Source organism: Paralichthys olivaceus, chromosome 22 (genome assembly GCF_024713975.1).
Source record: "Paralichthys olivaceus isolate ysfri-2021 chromosome 22, ASM2471397v2, whole genome shotgun sequence".
Taxonomy (NCBI): Eukaryota; Metazoa; Chordata; class Actinopteri; order Pleuronectiformes; family Paralichthyidae; genus Paralichthys; species Paralichthys olivaceus.
The window spans coordinates 15,077,386-15,099,168 of NC_091114.1; the positions used below are offsets into that span (position 1 = coordinate 15,077,386).

General features: G+C 43.7%; 3 protein-coding genes across 5 annotated transcripts; 2 read left to right on the forward strand and 1 right to left on the reverse strand.

The window, feature by feature from the left end:
* The first annotated feature begins 1,102 nt into the window (after positions 1-1,102).
* Positions 1,103-7,614, forward strand: ovol1a (ovo-like zinc finger 1a). The gene is made up of 5 exons (XM_020107889.2): positions 1,103-1,527; positions 5,840-6,066; positions 6,187-6,393; positions 6,623-6,767; positions 6,865-7,614. Exons 1-5 carry the CDS (start codon positions 1,428-1,430, stop codon positions 7,209-7,211), a joined length of 1,026 nt encoding a protein of 341 aa, XP_019963448.2. The 5' UTR covers positions 1,103-1,427; the 3' UTR covers positions 7,212-7,614.
* Positions 7,615-9,242: 1,628 nt separating this feature from the next.
* mus81 (MUS81 structure-specific endonuclease subunit) lies at positions 9,243-14,248 on the forward strand. 3 transcript variants are annotated; one of them, XM_069518597.1, is made up of 17 exons: positions 9,243-9,369; positions 9,574-9,724; positions 10,144-10,273; positions 10,642-10,727; positions 11,062-11,175; positions 11,267-11,347; positions 11,486-11,574; positions 11,665-11,850; positions 11,933-12,085; positions 12,175-12,302; positions 12,481-12,593; positions 12,680-12,799; positions 12,882-12,977; positions 13,065-13,190; positions 13,455-13,558; positions 13,676-13,759; positions 14,011-14,248. In XM_069518597.1, exons 2-17 carry the CDS (start codon positions 9,584-9,586, stop codon positions 14,075-14,077), a joined length of 1,818 nt encoding a protein of 605 aa, XP_069374698.1. In that variant the 5' UTR covers positions 9,243-9,369; positions 9,574-9,583; the 3' UTR covers positions 14,078-14,248. The 3 variants fall into 3 exon arrangements, with proteins under 3 accessions (XP_069374698.1, XP_019963450.2, XP_019963449.2); XM_020107891.2 differs by having other exon boundaries at positions 9,292-9,386; positions 11,059-11,175; XM_020107890.2 differs by having other exon boundaries at positions 9,309-9,369; positions 11,059-11,175.
* Positions 14,249-15,094: 846 nt separating this feature from the next.
* On the reverse strand, positions 15,095-21,672 carry tmem185 (transmembrane protein 185). Its single transcript, XM_020107892.2, has 7 exons — positions 21,428-21,672; positions 20,442-20,618; positions 19,868-20,075; positions 19,062-19,145; positions 18,770-18,946; positions 17,876-17,999; positions 15,095-17,276 (listed from the first exon to the last, which is right to left on the reverse strand). The coding sequence occupies exons 1-7, from the start codon at positions 21,463-21,465 to the stop codon at positions 17,026-17,028; spliced, it is 1,059 nt and encodes a 352-aa protein (XP_019963451.1). The 5' UTR covers positions 21,466-21,672; the 3' UTR covers positions 15,095-17,025.
* Positions 21,673-21,783: the final 111 nt, after the last annotated feature.

The window sequence follows — 21,783 nt, forward strand, 5'->3', positions numbered from 1 at the left end:
CTATGTTCAGTCGGCAGCTGAAAGAAATAAAATGAATGAAATAAATGCTGGAAGAAAGGAGGCGAGATTTGCGTTCACAGGTTTGGCAACATGACATCACGCTGCCGCATGTCTGAGATCAAAAGAAGAACCAGGATGTCACTCAGCTCACACCTCCACCCAGCAGTCTCCTTATGAGACCTCGGTTAAATTCACTATTACAAAAAAAAACACACACACTCATAAATATCAGTCAAGATTCTTGAATTCTTCTCTGATGAATCAACAAAAATGCTGAATTTCATTTATTATATTAAAGCTAAAATCAAGAGAAACAAAGCTCACACACTATTTAATGGAATATCTGCACCAAACTGTGCACACGTAAAAATATCAACTGACTAAATGTGCCTAGATTTAAAAAAAACTAAAAACAATATTGCGTGTTGCAATGTTAAAGACAAAATCTTAAAAATACGTCCACTAATGATCCACGTGCAGAGTTTAATGGGCTCCTCTCAGGCCTCATCATCGAAATCACTCTGGTAGTTTCTGTTTCATCAACGACGACGTTTCAGGATGAAAACGCTCGAACAGAAAGTCGTCGTCCAAATATGGAAGACAGTTATAAATAATCATTATTACTGTTGCTGTTGTTGTCTCCCTGTTCATGTGTGTGCAGGCCTGTGTGTGTCTGTGTTGTATAACTGGCCTTCACCCCCTCTCCACACACACACACACACACACACACACATTCCCTGCAGTTGTTCCTCTTCTTGTCATTCCCCCACACCTTGAAGCAGAATGGAGAGAAGAGTTGAAGGTAGAGAGAGCAAAGATTGACACACATAGAGAGAGAGAGAGTGAGAGAGAGAGGAGTGGTAAACCGGTTGAGCAGGTACACACACACACACACACACACACACACACACACACACACCCAGGCTCCTCCAGCAGCTTGTTGTCACCGTTATTTCTGAGGCGCATGCGCGCTGCCGCCAGTTTCCTGCTTTTAAATGAGTACCTGTGTTTGACTCACCTCTGTCGACTCACCGTGAGTGTGTGTGCGTGTGTTATCTGCAGAGGTCTCTCTCTCTTTCTCTCTCTCGCTCACTCGCTCACACACACACACTCCCGTTACTTGCGGGCGCGCGAGCTAATATTCGTCTCTTTACCTGAGCTCACCTGAGCTGAGCGGACTCACCTGTCCCGACGTCCAAACACTTTCTGTTCCTCTCGCTGCTGGTTTTTTTTTTTATTCGACACTGGAAAGGAGGGAGAAGAGACGACAAGGTGTGTTTGAGTGAGAAAGAGAAGGAGAGGAAAGGTGCGCGGAGGGAGGGAGGAGAAGACACCTTCTCGTTTACCGTTGGAGTTTCCTGCTTTTCCAACTTTTTCTGCTTCTCCTCAAAACCCTTGTCCGAAGCCCCTGGTGGTCGGGATCGAACATGCCGCGGGCCTTTCTGGTGAAAAAGGCGAACGTTTCGCCGGGGAAGCGGAACTGGAGCGAGCTGCCCGATCATGAACGAGGAGACGTTTATATCCCAGGTGAGTCCACGCTGCCGTGATGAGCCATGTTGTTTTCATTCTGTGGGAGAAGGAGCTGGAGCCGAGGCGGGTTCCTCTGGGTCACCCCGGTGCCTTTTACGCACGGGATTTGTGGGGTTGGATGTTTGAAGCCACCGGGGGGAACATGAGTGCGGAGGCTCGGGAGAGCGGGGGTGGGGGGGGTGGGGTGGGGGGTCGTGTGGCGAGTGTAACGGGGCCGGGGCCACCGAATAACGGGAAACACCGCGGTGTGAGAGTGCATGCATGTGTGGAGACGTTTTGAATCCATTTTTAACAAGCTGGCCTCGTTATCATGCGTAAAACTAGATTTGATCCAACTGTCACACTCCACTTATCACAAATACCAATAAAATAAAACCGGGAAAAAAGATATCAAGCGAACAGGGAAGTCAGAATATTCACACCTTTGCTTTCGTTGTGTCATTTAATAACTGTGGAGTTTGTTGCGGCCTATAAATGGTCACAGGGCCCGTTGCTTTTCTCACATCGACCTTCAGCCTCTGATTGCAAACCTTCTTCCTTGAGCAGCTGAACCTTCTAAAGACCTTTTTAAATAGTAGACATTCAGCTCCGGCCTGTGAGTGAACACTAATAATTTAATCTCACTACACTGTTGAGTGATTGTGGGAATGATTGAGGTGGTTTTCACAGACGTTCCTCCGATTTTAAGTTGTTTTTTAAAACGAAATCATTTTTTTTTCAAGCAAACATGGAAACGGATTAAAGGCCCACTACCCTCCCTCAGGAGTCCCAACTGAAAAAGTACAAGACCTGACATGTGTCGACTGTCAGATTCTGAGCTTTGACTTACATTTAAATGACAAGTGGCGAGAATCCACGTTTTCCCAGCGACTCTTTCTCTCCCTCCTCGATAACAATCCCCATTGTTGCCATCGGTGGAGTTTTTATTGTAAGACCACGTCGGTATCAGATAACAAATAACGGACTACACCCTAAACCTCTCTCCCTCTCTGCTTCCCCCCACCCTCTCTCTCTCTCACCCTTCCCCCCTCACCGTCTTTCCCCTCTTCTTCCCATCACCGTTAACTTTTAATCATTGACTATCACATCCTCTTCTTAACACTCTGGATGAACTGAACCGCATCCAACTTCCAGGTGTTTTTAAAAAAAAAAGAAAGGAGGAGCAACTAAAACTTGAAAAATATTCAATCACCTCAACAGAAGCATCGTTGTTTCAGGCCTGCTCCACAGCTGTGACGCCTTTCATGGCTCGTCTTTACGCACAAAACACAGAGAATGAACCAAGTCCCCCAAAGAGAAATAAACATATTACACAACACGATGAGATTCTGTAGATCTGACTTTTCATCAGTGTGGAACTTAAAACAGAAACAGCTGTAAATAACAGAGAAGATCCAGTTTGTCATGGGAACATTTCTCAATAATAAACAGGATACTCCGTGCGCAATTACGCACAGTTAACACTCCTCACCAAACCCCCGCAACGGTCTCAGCTTAAGTTTGTGGTATGTGCCGTTACTTGATGTACCTGCCTGACGTGTGTTTTTATGCACGTGACAGAGGGACACGCACACACGCCTACACGCGCACATGCTCACCCAGAGAGAGGTATGATAATTGCCCTTGTCCTCTAAAGGTAGTTCCCTGATGCATACCACATCCTTCTGCTAAGTTTTGAGGAAACCTGTTTTTTTGCTTATTAAAGAAAAACCTGTTCATTTGCTTTGTTGACGAGAGTAAAATGACCTTTGGGTAAATGTGCTGCAGCCAGAGGCCCGGCTAACTTAGCTTAGCATCGAGCATGGAAACACAGGTGGTGTGTCCAAAAATAAAGAAGATCCATCTGACAGCGTCTCTGAAGCTCATGAACTAACCAACATGTTACATCCTGTTTGTTCGGTCCACGTCGAAGTGTCCGAACGACTTCCTGGTGTCTCGTCGTCCGTGTGAGGTCACACTTTTACCCTTTGCATCAATCAAACACACCACAAATAACAGTTTTCTTCTTTTACGCCGAAACCAGCAGGTGTGAGCAAGTTTACCGGCTAAATAAACAGAATTAGCTCCTTTCAGCTCGGTCGTATCTGTTTATCTCTGTATTTATAGTTTATAGTTAAACTGTAAAACATCAGACCTCAGTCACATTTCTTTGTCAGAAGAGTTCTTACTCAGGAATCATTGCCAAATGTTTTTTTTAAATATAAATATCAGGCATTGGATGTTTTTTTACTTTCTATTATCTGTTTCGGCATCGGCCCCAAAGATCCACCTCGGTCGGACCCCTACTCTTGAGCTCGTGTTTAATGGTGTGGTTGTGTTCATCACTTTGAGCTCAGGATCTGTGCTCTCGGTTTGTCCCGAGGCCGCTGCGAGGTTAATGTTTATTGGATGGAAGGAAATGTAACGGACTTCTCAGGAGGCCTGCTGCAGCCGCCTTTAGCAAACACACACATGCACTTATACATAAGACACGCAGAGACTCACACACTGCGTCAGATAAGGTTATCTGCCGATTGTTGACTCGTTCTCTCACCTGAGCGACATTAAATGGAACCAGGAGAAATCATGAGAGTGTTTTGATCAACACAGTTCCCACACCCTCCTCTCAGAAACTTTGGGTCTCTGTATCTTCCACCTTCCAAACACACATATACCTAAGTACACACACACACACACACACACACACCCTCGTTCATTGTTGAGGGGAGGGGAGGGGGGGGTGAACAAACAACACAAGATGAGATTAAATGTCCAGCCGGCAGCAGTCACCACAGAAACCATCAGTTCACTGGAACAATAAAGAAAGAGTTTCCAACTTGTGTAACGGTCCCACACATTATTTTTATTATGAATATTATTAAACTGTGTAGATTTCTGGGGCTGATGATGTTATGATATTAGGAGTAAACATCTTTTCAGATGTTGCTGTAATTTGTCAATGATGAATATGAAATGTAACTGAGGTTCCATGTTTTACAGTTTTACCATAAACTTTATTATAATAAACCATAAATAAAAAGACAAAAACAAACACAAGCGAAGAGCTTCTAAATTGAAAATACATTATTTCGACGCAGGGTTTTTACCACAAGGTCTGGAGACTCTTCATCCGCGTCCTCTTTTAACAAGTATTTTCATCTTTTCTTTGTCTGTCTATGTCTTTTTAGTGTAAACACAGATACGTATGTGAAAACCAGGCTCTAGTCTCAGTCTTTTCTGCACTGATGATTTGTGAAAGATTCATATCTACTCATTTCTATCGCTTCTCATATTCAGAAACAATTGTGTGTTTTAGAAGAGGTGCCTCTCGTCCATCGGTGCACTTCCTGATTTAAATTATGTTTTAGACCAATTTTTCTCAGTATTTCATAAACTAAAGTCATTAATGAAAGCCACCGGAGCTCTGTGAGTGATTCCTGCATTTAAATTTCAGTTTCATCTCACTGAGTGGAACCACACCTGCCTCTGGCTACACACACACAAACACACACCATATCTGTGGAGGTGGATTGTTTGAGGAAGGTTCAGAGCTGGTGCTGCAAGACTGTCTGGCTGGACAAGTCTGTAATGGTAGTGTGTGTGGGTGTGCGCGCGTGCGTGCGTGTAAAACAACAGGCCAGATATGCACACACAGCCTCGCATGCAAACATGTTTAACTCTGCACGTTTGTTAATTGAGAGATTGTGTAAACATGAAGTGGTGCACGCTGAGACCCGTTGTGAAGTTGAATATTTAAAAAAATATTCTTTCACACGTGTCTCACCCTCAGTCCGTAGTTTTACTTATAAATCGCACGTTGTTTGTTGGAAACGAACGAAGCGAATGCAAATGATGAATTTGAAACCTTGCATGATTTTAATTTAATTTGATATGTTAGGATTTTCTCGTGCACAGAAGGTGACGTAGAACCGTGCAACCTGAGGAGACACAAACAAAAGCTGAGCACAATATTTTCCGCTAAAATGTGTTTTAATCTGTAGAAATAAGGCCTGAACTTAATTTTATTTCTGACTCTTCATAGTCGATAAAAACATTTAAAAACTTTGAACTGATATAGTTTCGTCCAAATTATTGATTTAGACAATTATTCTTAAGAATTTAAATAATATGGAGCCTTTTTTATATTTGCCTGGGAAATGACTTACCTTCCAATAAAAGTTTCTTTTATTGATTGTTATTGTGGTACTATTGTAATCACTATTTCCCAGAGATGAGAATAAATATCATGCTTTTTTTTTTACAGTACATGTGTGTTTTTAGAAGACACTGACTCTCTCTCTCTCTCTCTCTCTCCCTCTCTCCTTTCTAGTCTCCATCTTCCCTTCGTCCTGCCTGATGGAGGCTGAGGCCAGCCCTGCTGAAACGACGCCGCTCTGCCTCACCAAACGCTCTGTATCCGATGCGCGGACGCACGCCGAGCTGCCGTCCAGCACGGTGCTGGGACGGCCGCGGAGCCCCGATGCTTCTCTGGGCGGGAGGTCGGAGGTCAGGAGGAGGTCGCTGGGCAGCTCCACGTACGTCCGATCCAAAATCAAGGTGAGCGAACGAGCAGCTGAAAGTGTCGGTGGAGACAAATATAAATTAAACATCAAACAAAAACTCAAGTTTTCCTTCTCTCTCTCTCTCTCTCTCTCTCTCTCTCTCTCTCCGCCGCAGGTGACCACGGGCGAGTTACCCCCCAGCCCCACCACTTTACCTCTCTCTCTTCCACCCATTCCCACAACCCCCCCACTGACCCCACCTGCCACCGTGATGCCCGTTGCCCTGACAACCACCCCTACCCAGCTGGAGGTGGTCCCCATGGTAACCAGATCCACAGGTCAAAGTTCGGCGACGGCGAAAACAGGGTTGTTCGTGTGTCAGGTATGAACCAGTCCGGAACTTTAACCTGGAATCCACGTTGGTATTATTAGATTTGATATTTGGACATTTATTCGGTAAAATTAACACACGTGTACTGAAACTGCATCTCACTTGGACACAGTTCTTCAAAATACCAACTTGTATTCATGGGAAAACTTTATAAAACTTTATAAAAGTTATATCGAGGCTGTGAAGGTGATTTCCCTGACCGTAGTGTTCCTGCCTGCAGGTTTGTCAGAAGTCCTTCCAGTACCAGCGGATGTTAAACAGACACGTCAAGTGTCACAACGAGACCAAGAGACACATCTGCACCTTCTGCGGCAAAGGCTTCAACGACACCTTCGACCTCAAGAGACACGTTCGCACACACACAGGTAACCTCGCACTTCCACGTCAAAACGCAGCCGCTCGGTTTTTTCGACAGACGTGAAGAAGAAGAAAAACGTGTGACACATTTTGATTTTCCCGCAGGCGTCCGCCCGTACAAGTGCAGCCTGTGCGACAAGGCCTTCACCCAGCGCTGCTCCCTGGAGTCGCACATGAAGAAGATCCACAGCGTCACCCTCAAGTACGCCTACAAGGAGCGGCGCAACAAGCTGTACGTGTGCGAGGAGTGCGGCCACACGGCGGGGACGCAGGACGAGCTGGGCATCCACCTCCACTCGCTCCACCCCGACAGCCCCCTGCTGAAGGGGAAGGCTGCCAGGAGAGCGGGAGGAGAGAGGGCGGGGAAAGAGGACGGGTCGGTCGGAGGGTCCATGCCAGGTTCTCCCCAAGGAGCCGATAGCGATGATACCACCGGGTCTGCGGGGCCGTAGAGCGGAGGAGGGGGTGGTCTGCAGAATAAGCTCAGGGGGGGGATGAAGGATGGATGATGGACAAGAAAGGTGGACGACAAGTCATATACCACCGTATACCACCATTAGAATACATGTATATATTATGTGTGTGTGTATATTTATGAAAGTGTGTGTGTATGGATTGTGGGAATCTGTATATGACTCATGTTAAACAAGGTCAAGTCAGACTTTGACTCATCGTTCATATTTTTACAGTTCATGGGGGTTTTGTTGTGGAAAAGAGTATTTACACATCTGACAATATATTTTTCTGCCTTTGTATCATGTGCATATTTCCTGTGGGCTCTTCTGTACAGTATGAAATGTGAGTTTTTCTACTCAAAAAGCTGAAAGCATTATATTAAAGGGAGTAATATATGAATCTGAGTTGTATCCTACATTATTGATGTCATTGATTTAATATTGGTTTTTTTTGGATCTAAAAGCAACGGTGGAGGAAGAACTCAGACATTTCACTTTGGTTAAAGTACAAATAAAAAGACAAAACTTAAATAAAATTAAAAATAAGTATTAAGTAAGTAATAGGAATAAAAATTATTGCAGAGAGTATAATATTTCCGACTACAATTGTCAATTACTCATTATGTCTCTCATACTTGTAAGTAAAGATACATGAAAAATACACTTAAGTAGATACATTTTCAGGTACTTTCTAATTTTACTCCACAACATATATCAGCAAATATCTGTACGTTCTACTCCACTGCATTTTTTCAAAGAAAGAACAGTATTAGATATTCACGGTGTGTTTTTATATGGATATAAGTAAAGAACGAGAGGCCACGGCCAAGATTAGGGAGGAGAAGAGTTATTGTTGGACTTTTATTTGAGTAAATAAACAAAGTACATTTACTTTGCTGTTGTACATAAGTGCTGACACATGAAAAATGTACTCTAGTACAACAACAAACTAAATATACTTTGTTACGTCCCAACGCTGTTTAAAATGACAGAGATGCTGCTGAAGGCAGAAGTGAGTTTTTACATATTTACTGGTTATTAATGGTATAGAAATACTTTTTAAGGTTTTTAGTTTCCTGTATGAACGACACACAAAGAGGCAGCGCGGCGTTGTTTCACGTTTTTTAAGGCGTTGTCAGACACCTGGTTTCACTTCAATACAACAGAACAGGCAAGGCGAGTTTATTTGTAGAGGTTGTTTCGACAAGGCTTTTCAAAGTGCTTTACATAAAATGCAAAAGGCAACACAACAAAAAAACATTTAAAAGGATCCCTGGAGGGATGTGATCCACTCCAGCTGCAGCATTGTGAATCCTGCTCGATTAAGACCTGCGAACACAAATCAGAATAAGTTAACAAATCTCTTCACCCTCTCTCCAGTCCACAAAAGATGGTTTTACTGTTACACACTAATTACGCTGGTTATTTTACCCCCAAGCTTTTGACTGTGTGTTCTGGAAGAGAGACAGAGAGAGGGAGAGAGAGAGAGAGAGAGAGAGAGAGGGCGGGAGGATGTGGCTGGGAGGGTGAGGTCGGATTCCTGGTGTCTGTCCGGTCTTGTCGGGAGATTCCTGCAAACTCGCTTCAGCCCGAGGAAACTTGGGATCGGCTTCAGGTGACAATCACATAACGGTCTGAAGTCAGCGGCTGATTTCACACAAAGTCATATTTGATTCATGAGAAGAAACACTTTACTGATCTCAGATGTTATGCTGCTGTTTACTCAATTCTCTTTATATCGATGTTTAGCCCTCGTGAGTCCGTACGACATCCTACTCCCCCTACACTGAAGCCACATGGTAAATTAATTGATTAAATGATTGTCTAATCAAACAAATTGCTAGTTAAAGCCACAATTATGAGTTTTATTGTCTTAAAAAAACTCATAAACTGAGTTATATTTGTTCAAATGCGGCAAAAATTAATGTTAGAATTATTAAAAATTCATCAAAGTTATTAAATTCATCATTTTGCTGATAAATTAACTTTCTATTGATTTATTTTTCTTTTAAAAAAAAAAATCCCTAATTCAGTTTCATGGCGTCCTTTGCTCTGACTTCCGCCTCCGGTCATGTGACCCGCGTCAACCCGGAAGTGCAGGGTTTGTTTTGAACAGCAGGCGCCAGCAGCAGCAGCTGGAGCCTAAAGGTCAAAGGTGAGCTGAGTTTCCAGGTCAGGACACTTTGTATTCGTCTGTTTTCTTTTTTAAAAACCTTCCGCACGTGTTGTCCGCTAGTTTAAACTCGCTGCCATGTTCTCCTGCGAACTGGAGGCTGCTAACGTTAGCTGGATGTTAGCTGGATGTTAGCCGGTGCTAGCTAAAACGGTCCACAGGAGTTTATCGTGATGTTTCCTTCAGGTGCGGATCGATGCCAGCTCCGGAGCCGGTCCGGCTGGGTCGGAAACGCGGCCTGCCCTCCTGCCCCAACCCGCTGTTCCTCCGGTGGCTCACGGAGCTGCGGGACGAGGCGAAAGAAAAGGGACTGAAGATCCAGTTCTGCTACCAGAAGGTGAACAGGACCCGGGAGCCTCCACTCACGTGAACCCACCGCATTAAATCAACACTATGAATTATTGTGCGTTCACTTGGTGCAATAATCTGAAAACTGAGATCCTGTGGACAATAACAGACTTACTGTACTCTGCACAATCCCTCCACTGGTGCTCGTGCTACATTTATATTTAATTTAGTTTCATAGTTTCTGTATTTTATAATTAAACTTGCACAAACGTACCACAGCAAATTTATTGTACGTGCAAAATTATTTGGCAATAAAGACTGATTCTGAAAAAGGCCTGTCACACCTGATCCTTTCTTGGCAATAAAGACTGATTCTTTAAAGGCCTGTCACACCTGATCCTTTCTCTTTGCTCGTCTACCTCTGCCTGATATCAATCAACCTAATTATCTTATATGTATTTTAATCAGGCCATCAACTCTCTGAATAAATATCCTCTGCCGCTACAAAACGCCAAAGAGGCGAAGATCCTCCAGAACTTTGGAGACGGGATCTGCAAAATCCTGGATGAGAAACTACAACGATACTTGAGAGAGAACGGTGAGACGCACGTGAACGGATGAAGAAACTCATCCACATGTGAATTTAAAAGCGAGCCAATGATGTTGTGATTTAATAACCGTGTTACCAAAAACCTAACGAACTCATGATCAAGTGGGAAAACTGTCTGAACATAGGGAGAGAATTCAAAGGGGGGGGATTGATGGCCGAAAAAGACAGAATGAGAGATTCTATAAAAATAAATAAATGTGAAACTAGTTTCCACATATTTTATACATATTGTATTTATAAGGAAACCAGATGACAGACAAGTTTAATAAACCACAGCTTGCATCTCCTCCTCTACTGCAGAAAAAACAACTTGTACTCAGCATAAGATTTTTAATTCTTTTGAATCTCTGCTCCAGGTCCAGACGCTCCTATTCATTCTCTGCCTAAAGGGGCGCCCCCTCCTGGCAGACCAGACAACAACAACCTGGCTCCACCCACAAAGGTAACTAGCTGAGTAGAGCTCACGTGTTCATCATCTCCTAACGACTGGATCCAGAACTTTATAAACAACAAACATAACACACACACTCATAATGATTGTTCCCCCTCGATAACAGTGGGGAGAGAATTCCTGGATCCGCCCACAGATCCAAACCAAGATTTAATGAGTTGTTAACTGACAGACACCACATCCATCAGTGTCACATTCATCTGTCCTGTAGGTTTTGCGTAATCCTGCTACCAACCAGACAAACATACACAGACAAAGACATAACGTCCGTGGTGCAAGTAATTAGAAGGAGGTAAATTGATAATAGTGTTTTTCTTTATAGAAGAATGTTGCCAAGGATAAAGGAGGAGGAGGAGGAGGGAGGAAGAAGAGGGAGTATGTCCCTCAGAAGAGGTCTGGGGGTTATGCTGTTCTCCTCACACTTTACAGACAGTCACAGGTACAAATGTCCCTATGAGACATTTCACAAACATGTACATGTATTTCACCGTGGCCTCGTTTAGTCTCATTAGCATCATCTTTCTCTCCAGATCCCGGGAAGTAAAGGTTACATGTTTAAACTGGAGCTACAAGCCGAGGCTCAGCTTCTCTGTGATAAATCTTTCAGTGTCGTAAGTCAAATTCTTTTTCACTTTAATCCTTGCTCCCAATCGTCATGTGTCCATATCTTCTTGTGCAGTCTGTTCATTTCAAAATAAACTAACATGCAGATTTTTTTTTATCATAACGTCGTGTGTGTCTGCCTGTAGCCAGATCTCGGCAGTAAGTACACGGCCTGGTCCTCAGTCAGCACGCTGATCCAGAAGAACCTGGTGATCAAGACCCACAGTCCTGCAAGGTACACAACAGGAAGAGGACATTTTCCACATTTTGATGAAGACTTGTTTTTCAGGACACCTCAGTGATTTCCGGCTGTTTTCTGTCTCAGGTTTTCCCTGACTGACGAGGGTCTGATTTTGGCCGAGCGACTGGAGGCAGCGGAAGAAGGATCCAAAGACCGAGTGGAGGTGAGGAGTGAACGAGAGGAGGTGGAGGAGGTGGAGGAGGAGGATGGTCCAGGGGTTGTGGATCTTACTTGTAGTGACGATGAAGAGGAGAAAGAGGACAGAACACAGTGAGTTGATGCCGAGGAGGTGAAGGTATCATGTTGTCCTCGTCTTCCAGCTGGAACACAACACATCACTTTCTCTTCACAGTCCCACAGAGAGACCGACCTGCGTCTCTCAGTCAGACAGAGACGTGAACGTGAAGACTCTAGATTCACAAACGAGCAGGAAGCCGAATGGAGGATGTCTTCGACCTGGGACGTATGATATTTTACTCTGTGTCGACTTCATTGAAACTACAGGGTAAGAGAACCATCATGAGTGTGTGTGTAGATTTAAGTGCGTGTATATTAAACTGCATCCTCATCCTTTCACCACCTTTGTTTGTGCAGCGGCAGCAACCACCGGAAACAGGAGCTGGCCAAAGAGCTTCAGAGAAATGGAGTGAACTTCGATGTCAGGAAACTAAACGTCGGAGACTTCCTGTGGGTGGCTCGGGAAAAGGTCGCACCGGTTCCAGGTAACGCAGACGCAAATACGAGGAGAAAAAAACCGACTGTTTCTTCAGTTCTCTTCACTTCCTTCACTCACCTCTAAAGCATCTTGTAACTCTGGTTTTGAAATGAAATTCACTTCCTCGCTCCAGTCATGAAAGTCTCTCAGTGAATTATTCCGTCACAGTTTCCGTCTCCTCTCAGGTCAGTTGCGAGCTCCGGCCGGCAGAGAGCTGGTGCTCGATTACATCATCGAGAGGAAGAGGATGGACGACCTGTGTGGCAGCATCATCGACGGACGCTTCAGGGAACAGAAGGTCGGTCGTGTGTGTTTTCCTTCTTCAACGATAAATAAATAATACTTTCTCATTTAAAGATCTCTCTCTCTTTCTCTCTCCATCAGTTCCGACTGAAGAGGTGTGGTCTTCGCAGGCCCATCTACCTGGTGGAGGAATGTGGAACTGCGGCCTCTCACCTGAGTTTACCTGAAGCGACGCTGCAGCAGGCGATCGTCAACACTCAGGTGAGTCAGTCCTGCGTGAACACGTTGGTTTGCTCTGGACCGAACCACGGCCAGGTTACTGTTAATGGACCAAACATTGCAGGTGGTGGATGGTTTCTTTGTGAAGAGAGTCCAGGATGTGAGGGAGTCTGCAGCCTACCTCACCATCATGACCCGATACCTCACCAAGCTCTACCAGGTAACTGACACACGGTCTGTTTACAGTCTGTGGTTGACGACTGACTCACTCACGTCCTCAACTGTGACTGTTGTCTCTTCACTTCAGGACCGTACGCTGATCTGTCGCTCCAGAGAGCTGGAGGGGGATGAAGCGGGTGACGAGGAGAGAGGGAGCCCCTCCTGCTCTCTCATTTCTTTTGCAGAGTTCAACCACGGGGCGATCAAAAACAAGGTGTGTGTCCATAAACCCGATCGATCTGTCTTTCTATTTATCTCTATCTATCCTTTATCCGTCTGTCTAAACTTCAATCACACTGCACAAAATTACACGCACTCATAAATATCAGTCCCCAACACTGACAGAACAGCCGTCAGGGGACATTTCTACATTTCTTCAATCTGGAGTTGCCGGGGCTCAAACCTCGACCCGCTCTACCCCCTGGGCCACAGCCGCCTCAGGTGTTTTTTTATAAATCCATGTTTTTGTTTCCTCCAGTGTCAGACGGTGAGAGAAGTGTTCGCCAGACAGTTGATGCAGATCAGCGGTTTGTCTGGAGACAAGGCAGCAGCCATACTGGAGAGCTACAGCACCCCCTACAGGTAACACACTCACATGACACACAGATCACCAAGTGTTCGAACTCATTCACTCCGCTCGTCTGGGAGGTTCAGGTCTTTCCTCAGAGAGTTTTATTTCCCTGTCGTTCTCTCTGTCAGTCTTCTGACGGCTTATGAACAACGTACAAGTGAAGCAGAGAAAGAGAAGCTCCTCTCTTCGATACGATACGGGAAACTCAAAAGGTTTGTAGAAGCAGTTTTATTTATATTAACTTTACTTTCACCAACATGTAACCTGTGTTTTTACCTGCAGCTCTTTTCTTTATCTCTCTATGTTTCCACTTTTTAAAGATGTCAATGTTCTTAATATGTTCGGTTTTTAAATAACATTTTCTTGTAAAGCTGCATTTTATTCTTTTTGAACTGTTGAAACTTTATTTAAACCAAACTTGCTACAAAAAGGAAGATCAACTACGTCTCCTTTTGTTTTTCAGAAATCTGGGTCCAGCTCTGAGCAAAACCGTTTATCAGCTCTACTGTACCCAAGGAGCGCTGTCATGAACACACACACTCCTCTTGTGATCTGATCACATGATAATACTTGAACAGATTGACTGTTACTGTTCGTTTAAGGTGCTGCTACTTTAATTTTCTATAAAATAATTCCTGATGAAGAATTTCACAAATGTCTCCTGATACTGGATCAATAAAGTTTCTTATTTTTTAAAGGTATTGTGTTGTCAAGTGTCAGAAGCTCCAGGTTTTAAGTTTAATTAATTATAAATATTGATCAACATTCGACAGAATCTTGTTTGTATTTAACGCAGGAGCCACTTCGCTCCTGCGTTAAATATTTTACAACTGAAAACCACTTTATTCTTGTTTCTGTGCCATTCTAATAATCTACATTATTATTTAATATGGAGGATGTTTGAAAAACACATTCATGAATGTAACTGTAGCATCTCTGGATAAGATTATTATATCCTGGGTTAAATAACACATTTTAAGATTAATACAAAACAACAGCAAATATTTGCAGAACACAAGAATCTGTCACGAGAATCATTTTAATATATTTGGGGTTTTAAACTGTTGACTGAAACTTTCTCATTTTGATTTTCATAAAGCTGCCACTAGATGTCACTAAAGAGTTGTGTTTATAACTTGATAGCTTCTATAATCAAGTTTCTTCTTAATAATATTGTGATTAAAAACGTTTCAAACATTCAAACCACTTCACAAAGCTACAATCATCTCCCTGTGGTTGTGTGTCTCCAACAATCGGTGCAGTGCGGAGGCATAAAAAACACAAATGGTTTTCTGCTCCAGAGATGAAATGACCTCAGACTCATTCCCGTTCATCGTGACATCGTCCTCGACGCTCGGCCTCCACCGTGGCTCGCTCCTGCTGCAGCCGATCGCCACCTCCACTTTCCTGCACGACAAGCGGACCAGTGATTACAGAGGGAAAGAAGAAAAATCTCTGAAATGATCTTGTAATTTAAGATTAATAATAGTAAACATGTTGGTACCAACCTTTTGGATAATTATGAATAAATTCAAAGACACTTGAGGTGACCTGTTTCAGTAAAGTGTTTTAATCCACCAGTGCATTGATCTGAGAGAAACACTGAAACACATCATGCCTCCTTTAAACCGAACAACTCAATGACGACTCCAGTGGATTGAACTCGAGACGTTGGATGAAGGAACGGCGACGTGGAGCCGCTCTGCTCTTCACATCATCGTCACCTGTGAAACTGAAGAAACTCAATCACATTATCTGATGTTTCAGCAACACAAAGTAACTTTTACCTTGAAGCAGCCGTTCGATTGAGTTTGCAGGATGTTTCCTCTTTCATTCCCACTAATCGTCACGTGTGGCTGCAGAGGGCGCTGTTGCTCAGTAAAAGTTACATAGCGTTGCTTTACAAACTCTACAAACCAACCGATGTAACACAACGACCTCATTCAACTATTAAATAAATAAATGTGTGTGGACGTGCGGTGAAGAAAACCAGGTTTCTGCTGTTGCATAAGTTTTACTTAGAGCACGGTGAATAAATCAGACCAATGTAACTGGAAAAAAAAGACGAAAGATGTCGCCAGCAAATGTGACCCAACGAGACGCTGGAGGTCAGGTTGTTAAAATAGAATTGTTCTTGCTTTCTGAGGAAACCAGACATCGTACACATACATACAATCAAAAACCTAATGTACAAGAGCAATGGGAAACGGGAGCTACGGGATTCATTCGAGGATCTAACTGTGAAACTCTAACGCTGTCGTGAGCTCATGTGACTCTGGCTAATTTGAAAATGACATCAGAAGCAAGCGGTGTGTTTGACAATACTGGTTTTGTGTGTTTATTTATTTTTTTGCCTCTAACACTCGGCCACGCCATCTCTGCTCTGGTCCCTAACCTGACAACGTCTGTCCTACAAAACAAAAGCAGGAATACAAAAAAACAGAACAGATTAACAAAGTGCCATTTCCGTTGTTTGTCTTTTAAAGAAAAGAATCCGACTTTTTCAGGTCCGTCTTAAACCAACACGGTAACGTCGCCTATATTTAAGGAGCCATCGTTCGTAATGTAATCCCTTCTTCGTTCAACGGTACGTCCACATGTGCAAACGTCAAGTGTTCAAGCCATAGACCGATAAATAAAGATGGACGACATGACAGCTCCACTAAAGTGAAGGCAAAACATCTTGATTGCCCCCTAGTGGCTGGCTGCAGTATACTCTATGTTTCAATTTATAATTGATGATAGAAAAAACGAGGGTGATAGGAAACGATGTTGCTACCGTGGGTCAACACTACGATCTCCAAAATGACGTCAAAAGCAAGGCAGCACTTATATTCGGGACATTTTTCCCAAATTTGCATTTTACACAGATCAAGAATCATCCTCCATCTTTTCGAAGGATGATCAATCCACGTCTCTATAAAAAGGAAGAACAACTCCGTTAACGTACGTGGGGGCGTGTGAGTGCAGGACGAAGACGGACATGAAAAAAGAAATCTGCGCATTTTCTCCACCGACGGTAAAAACAGGAGCAGTGGGGGTAAAACTGATCCCAAATTCAAACCAGAGTCAGTTTCTCTCTCTCTCAACTGGTCCCCATCATAAAGCACGGCGGGCGTCATCGCTGACTCCGACACTCCGAACCTAAAGTCAAATATTCACTTCCTCCTCTGCGTGTCAGCCGCCACGTCAGTCACTTGAGTGCGAGATGTTCCTGTGGACAGTTCCCACACAACACGTGAAGAAGAAACAGTTTTGATTCTGTGATTCCATCCTCGAAAGACAGGGGGCGTCTTTGTTCACAAAAAAAGAAAAAGAAAAAACAGCCGGTGAAACCAACGCGAGGATTCTGGATCCAGTAATAATCAGAACTCTTTCCAGCGAGGAGACAGAATACTTCAGGACAAATGCGATGTCCTCTGCTGATTCATGAGTTAAACACATGAGGGTCAGCAGCCCTCGTCATCACGGAGCCTCGTTAGTCGGGCATGTCGATACAGAGTTTAGGCGGCGGGACAAAGTACTTCCCGGGGCTCTGCGTGATCACCACGCCGGTCTTCTTGTGGAACATGGGGGCAATCTTCGGCGGCGGCTCGGGGACGGGCAGGTCCTCCGCCGCCTCGGGGTCGTCACTGCGCTGGAGGTCAAAGGACACATTGCCGTACTCCCGCAGGAAGGGGAGGAGCTCCAGCAGGAAGTGGCAGAAGTCCTTGCGGATGCCAAACCACCCTGCAGGGACATCAGGACGGAAGAGAAACATCGTGACCCACAGCGAACAATAAAATTGATTTTAAGTTCACACACACACACATTCATGACTTCTAGAAAAACTGACGGCCCTACCGTCGAGGCTAACACCATGCTAACACCCTGGCATGTTGAAGAATAATAAATACTGGACCCTCCCGTTTATACGGATCCTTTCCAAAATTCGATGGCTTCTTCCTTGAGTCAGGCCCCAACCCTCCACAAAATCTTATGAAAATTGGTTCAATTGGTTTTTGCGTAATCCTGCTGACTGACAAACACAGCAGATAAATCACAACCTCCTCGGCAACAATAGGCATCATAAAAATATCATTTCGACTAAAATGCCGACTGACCAAATATTTAATTCTTTTAACAGCGGCAGCTTTTGGTGCTTTCTGGATAAACTGATGCAAAAAGCACAAATAAAATGCTCAGTAACTTTAGATTGTTTTAAATTTTAAGACACAAAATAAGACGTCAGCTATAAACACGACTGGAGGCCGGAGCACCATAAAGTTTAACAGACGAGAACAACACATTCAGCAGCCCACAGCACATTACTGGCTTTAAATACTCACAGTGGTTCCCTCCCTTCTGGCCAAAGGTGGTGGCCATGAGCGTGAGCAGCGAGAGCCACAGAGGCACGAACACACACACATAGCTCAGGTTGTTGTGCTCGTCCAGCTTGTGCACCAGGAGGATCTGAAGAGACACGTCTGAATTCAAAAAGTGCCAGCAGCATTCATGAAAGTGTGTAATGTAACGGAAATATTGTGTTTACAGTCTGCTGCAATCTTTATGGTGATGAGTTCTTTTTTAAACACGGTATCTGTAAATTAACTGAACATTTGAGATGTTTTATTTCATCACATTTTATCTTGAAACAAGCAATCTGCTACTCCTCATATCCAGGACACAGTTCAAACTGAAAGTTAAAATAACTTCAGCAAAGATGAGTTTTAATGCGACAGAGCGTCAACGGTTACTCACATATTTACTGATGCTCATAAAACAGGAAGCACTAAAGGTTTAAGTTACATAATCACATCCCTGAACACAGACAATGTGACAGTTGGGGACATGTGGCTGAATGAAACAATCGAGTCGTCCACCACCTCCTGGAGTTAAAGAGAGTTCCTTGAGAGAATTTAATTATTAACATTAACCCCAAACAGAAGAAGGGTTTGCATCTGAGCTGCTGGAGGGAATACGGAAATGATTTGCTCTATAATGCCCCGTGGCTTTTATTCTATCTGGAAGGAAGCTGCAAAAATAATTTTGACATCTGTACAACAATCACAACCCTTCAAAAAACAATTCTGTTTCAAATGTGTAAATAAATAGAAGAGTAGATTTTCTTACATTATACCTCGTGTTATACAGACTTCACCACAGGAAATACAATTTACCAAACAACTTTAAACAGGATTTATTACAAAATTTACAGACACAGAACAGTTTTTGAAACTCACCTCGAAGGTGAGAAGCGGCACGACAATGGTCATCCAGCTGATCGCCATGGTGATGTGCGTTCGCCGTTGCTCGGCGATGATGTCGATGGAGCGGAGGAAGAGGACAGACCAGATGATGTAGTAGAGGACGACAAGGCACAGGAAGGACATCAGGATCCACAGTGGGACGCACACCACCTGCAAAACACACACACAAGATGAGGGTCGAATATTATAACCGACAGTGTCCTTAGATTTACAATAAATCGTGATTAATGAATAAACTGTGATGTAATTTGTCGGTGTCTCTCACCAGCCAAGGCCAGTTGATGATCTTGTCCAGCTTCAGAGCGATGAAGATGAACTGGAGAATATTCACTGAACACAACACCTCCAGCTGAGGAGGAAGAAAAGAAAAGTTCAGCTCTGTGATGGTGGTTGATGTTACGTCTCACACAAAAATCTCTTTTCTATCTTTCTGCATCTGGGCTTGATTACAGAAACTCCACTGGTCACTTTGTCTAATCTTGATGGAAACTAAAGGGTGTACATTTTTTTTGAGACCAGTGAATCACAAGGGGACACATCAGATGAGTGGGTGGATGTAAACACAGAGAACCATGCATGAAACATGAAAACAAACGATACTGGGAACAAGGTCAATATACAACAGACCAAGTGTTAACCTCTCTGGACAACAGCACTTTTATTATTAAAGCCAAACCGGATTATTGGGGAGGTCCCAGATACTAACATATAGATAACAATTATCAAACCCATATGACAAAGAAATGAATATTTTACAGTTTAACCAGAACTTTATTATAAATGAAGAAATCACAAATACATAAAACTTTATTTTACATAGAATGTAGACACAAATACACGTTTTCTGCATCCTCCATTCTTTAAAATAAAAGTTTTCATAACTGCAAATATTAACGCTGTGACTGGGATGTCAGTCAGCCTCGTTCAAATCAACACATACATCTCTGAACTTTCTCCCAACACAATTAATACTGAACGAACTGGCTTAAATTATGATGCCACTTAAAAGTTTGGCTGCAGGTTCATGTTGTTTTTCTGTCTATGTGTCTTCGTGTATATTAGATTCTTTACCTCGAGAGAGCGGTCGTGTCTAAACCCCCAGACGCAGGCTGCTACGGAAACAGGGGACACGAGGAAGAGCGGCATGAAGACGATGAGCCAGAAGTAAGCTCCCCTCGCCAGGCAGTCGCACACCAACACCTCGAACATGAGCAACAGGACGTGGAGCCCCACTGCGATCAGCATGGCTTTAAACTCCACGCACGTCTCGCCTTCAGCTCTGAGGGAAGACACAAAAATAATTACAGTTGTCCACAATGATGCTAATGAGTCGTCTTCTGATAAAGAGGGATAAATAAACAGAGACGTTCACACAAACTAAAAGACAAACGAGGGAGAAATCATAAATATATGTACATAGTACTCTTGATTTAATGTAAATCCTCTGTGGTATAAACATATTCAACAGTCAGTACTCAGTATTGAGATCAGTACTAAAAATATTCATTCAAATTCCTAACCACTGCTGTTCTAATGACCTACATAACCACTGAGCGCACAGTAAAGATATGAGCGTACAAGCAGTTTCATATGTGGTAGCTTCAGAGAAAGTGAACCCCAGTCGACTACATGTGTTAAAGTCTACCTGTACTGAGGGTTGTGGGCCCACACCCCTGTGCCCACAGCCGCCCCAAAGATGACGAGCAGCTTCCACAGCCATATCGGGGTGAACACGGCCCAGTAGCTCCACTGGATGACTCCATCCAGCCTCAGGGACAGCAACACGGAGAACAGCAGCAGACAGGAGTAAATCAGGAACTTACTGCAACAGGGGAACGACGGGGACGTTTTAAATTTGATTCCCACAGAGAAAAATGATTACCACTGTTCAGAGTGTTGACAGATACAGAGCATGGTGTGAAAACTGTCCTGACTTGTGTGCAGATCTGAAAAAGCAGTGTCAGAAGTGACGCTGGATTCACTTCACTGACTTCTCGGGCATTTATTCGGGATTTCATTCATTGAACCTGCCACATTTCTGCAGCATCTCATAACACTGAATCTGAATAACTGCACATTTGTACCCATCACTGTTGCACTTCTGCTCATTCAGTAGCTGAACACACATGTCACTATTCATACTCACACTTTAACACTCACATACAACAACAACAACAACAACAACGATAATAAGAACAGTGACATGACCGTTTGTGCCACCTGATTAAATCTGATGTCACCTTGTTGTAAATAATGGCAACGGACAAATGCTGCGAGTTACATGTTGTCAACACACTGAACATAACAACCAGCAGAATAAGTGAAAACGAAGCCCACCGGTAACGACAGCTAACGAGTGGCTAGTTTCAACTAGCACACCAGCAACGGTGTTGAAGCTAACGTGTTAGCCAGTTAGCCTGGTTCCGTCAAAACTATGAGTTGTTAACCTGGAGCAGCTGTTTCCATCTTATCTACGATGATGTGCACACTGTGACGTGGACACAGCACGCACGTGTTTTTTTATTTTTATTTTTTAATCAACGCGGTATTTTCCAACAACAGGGCAACAAAACAAACGGTGCGATGCTACATAGCTAGTTAGCTCGCGTGCTAGGTCGCGGCTAACGTTACCTGGGATTGAAGTCCTGAAACAGCCCCCGTAGATTCATGGTGTCGCACGCGGCTGGTTAGTTCATTCACCGTCGGACCCGCGGGCTACACATCGTAACGTCGGCGGTAGCTCGGCCTCTTCTGCTCCGCTTCCATCACGGGCTCGGTGCTAGCTAACTGGCTAGCAGGCTAACTCCCGAGTGCTTTCGGTTTTTCTTCTTCGGAACTCAACGACTCCTCGCAAATCACGTGATCAGCCGAAAGAAGCCGAACACGCGTCATGTCCGAAAAAAAAAAAAATTAATCACTAATGAGTTTTAATAAGAAATAATGAGATAATTTAATGGTTTAATGAGTTTTAATAAGAAATAATGACA

What these genes read in the sequence shown, in the direction of transcription:
- tmem185 (XM_020107892.2), bottom strand. Translation starts at nt 21,465, where the DNA reads ATGAATCTACGGGGGCTGTTTCAGGACTTCAATCCCAG. An exon ending in TTTCAGGACTTCAATCCCAG is followed by an intron (nt 20,619 to 21,427) that starts GTAACGTTAGCC and finishes CCCCTGTTGCAG; the next exon opens with TAAGTTCCTGATTTACTCCT. An exon ending in TGCCGCTTCTCACCTTCGAG is followed by an intron (nt 18,000 to 18,769) that starts GTGAGTTTCAAA and finishes GTGTCTCTTCAG; the next exon opens with ATCCTCCTGGTGCACAAGCT.
- ovol1a (XM_020107889.2), top strand. Translation starts at nt 1,428, where the DNA reads ATGCCGCGGGCCTTTCTGGTGAAAAAGGCGAACGTTTCGCCGGGGAAG. An exon ending in AGGAGACGTTTATATCCCAG is followed by an intron (nt 1,528 to 5,839) that starts GTGAGTCCACGC and finishes TCTCCTTTCTAG; the next exon opens with TCTCCATCTTCCCTTCGTCC. An exon ending in ACACGTTCGCACACACACAG is followed by an intron (nt 6,768 to 6,864) that starts GTAACCTCGCAC and finishes ATTTTCCCGCAG; the next exon opens with GCGTCCGCCCGTACAAGTGC.
- mus81 (XM_020107891.2), top strand. Translation starts at nt 9,584, where the DNA reads ATGCCAGCTCCGGAGCCGGTCCGGCTGGGTCGGAAACGCGGCCTGCCC. An exon ending in TCCAGTTCTGCTACCAGAAG is followed by an intron (nt 9,725 to 10,143) that starts GTGAACAGGACC and finishes TATTTTAATCAG; the next exon opens with GCCATCAACTCTCTGAATAA. An exon ending in GTGATAAATCTTTCAGTGTC is followed by an intron (nt 11,348 to 11,485) that starts GTAAGTCAAATT and finishes GTCTGCCTGTAG; the next exon opens with CCAGATCTCGGCAGTAAGTA.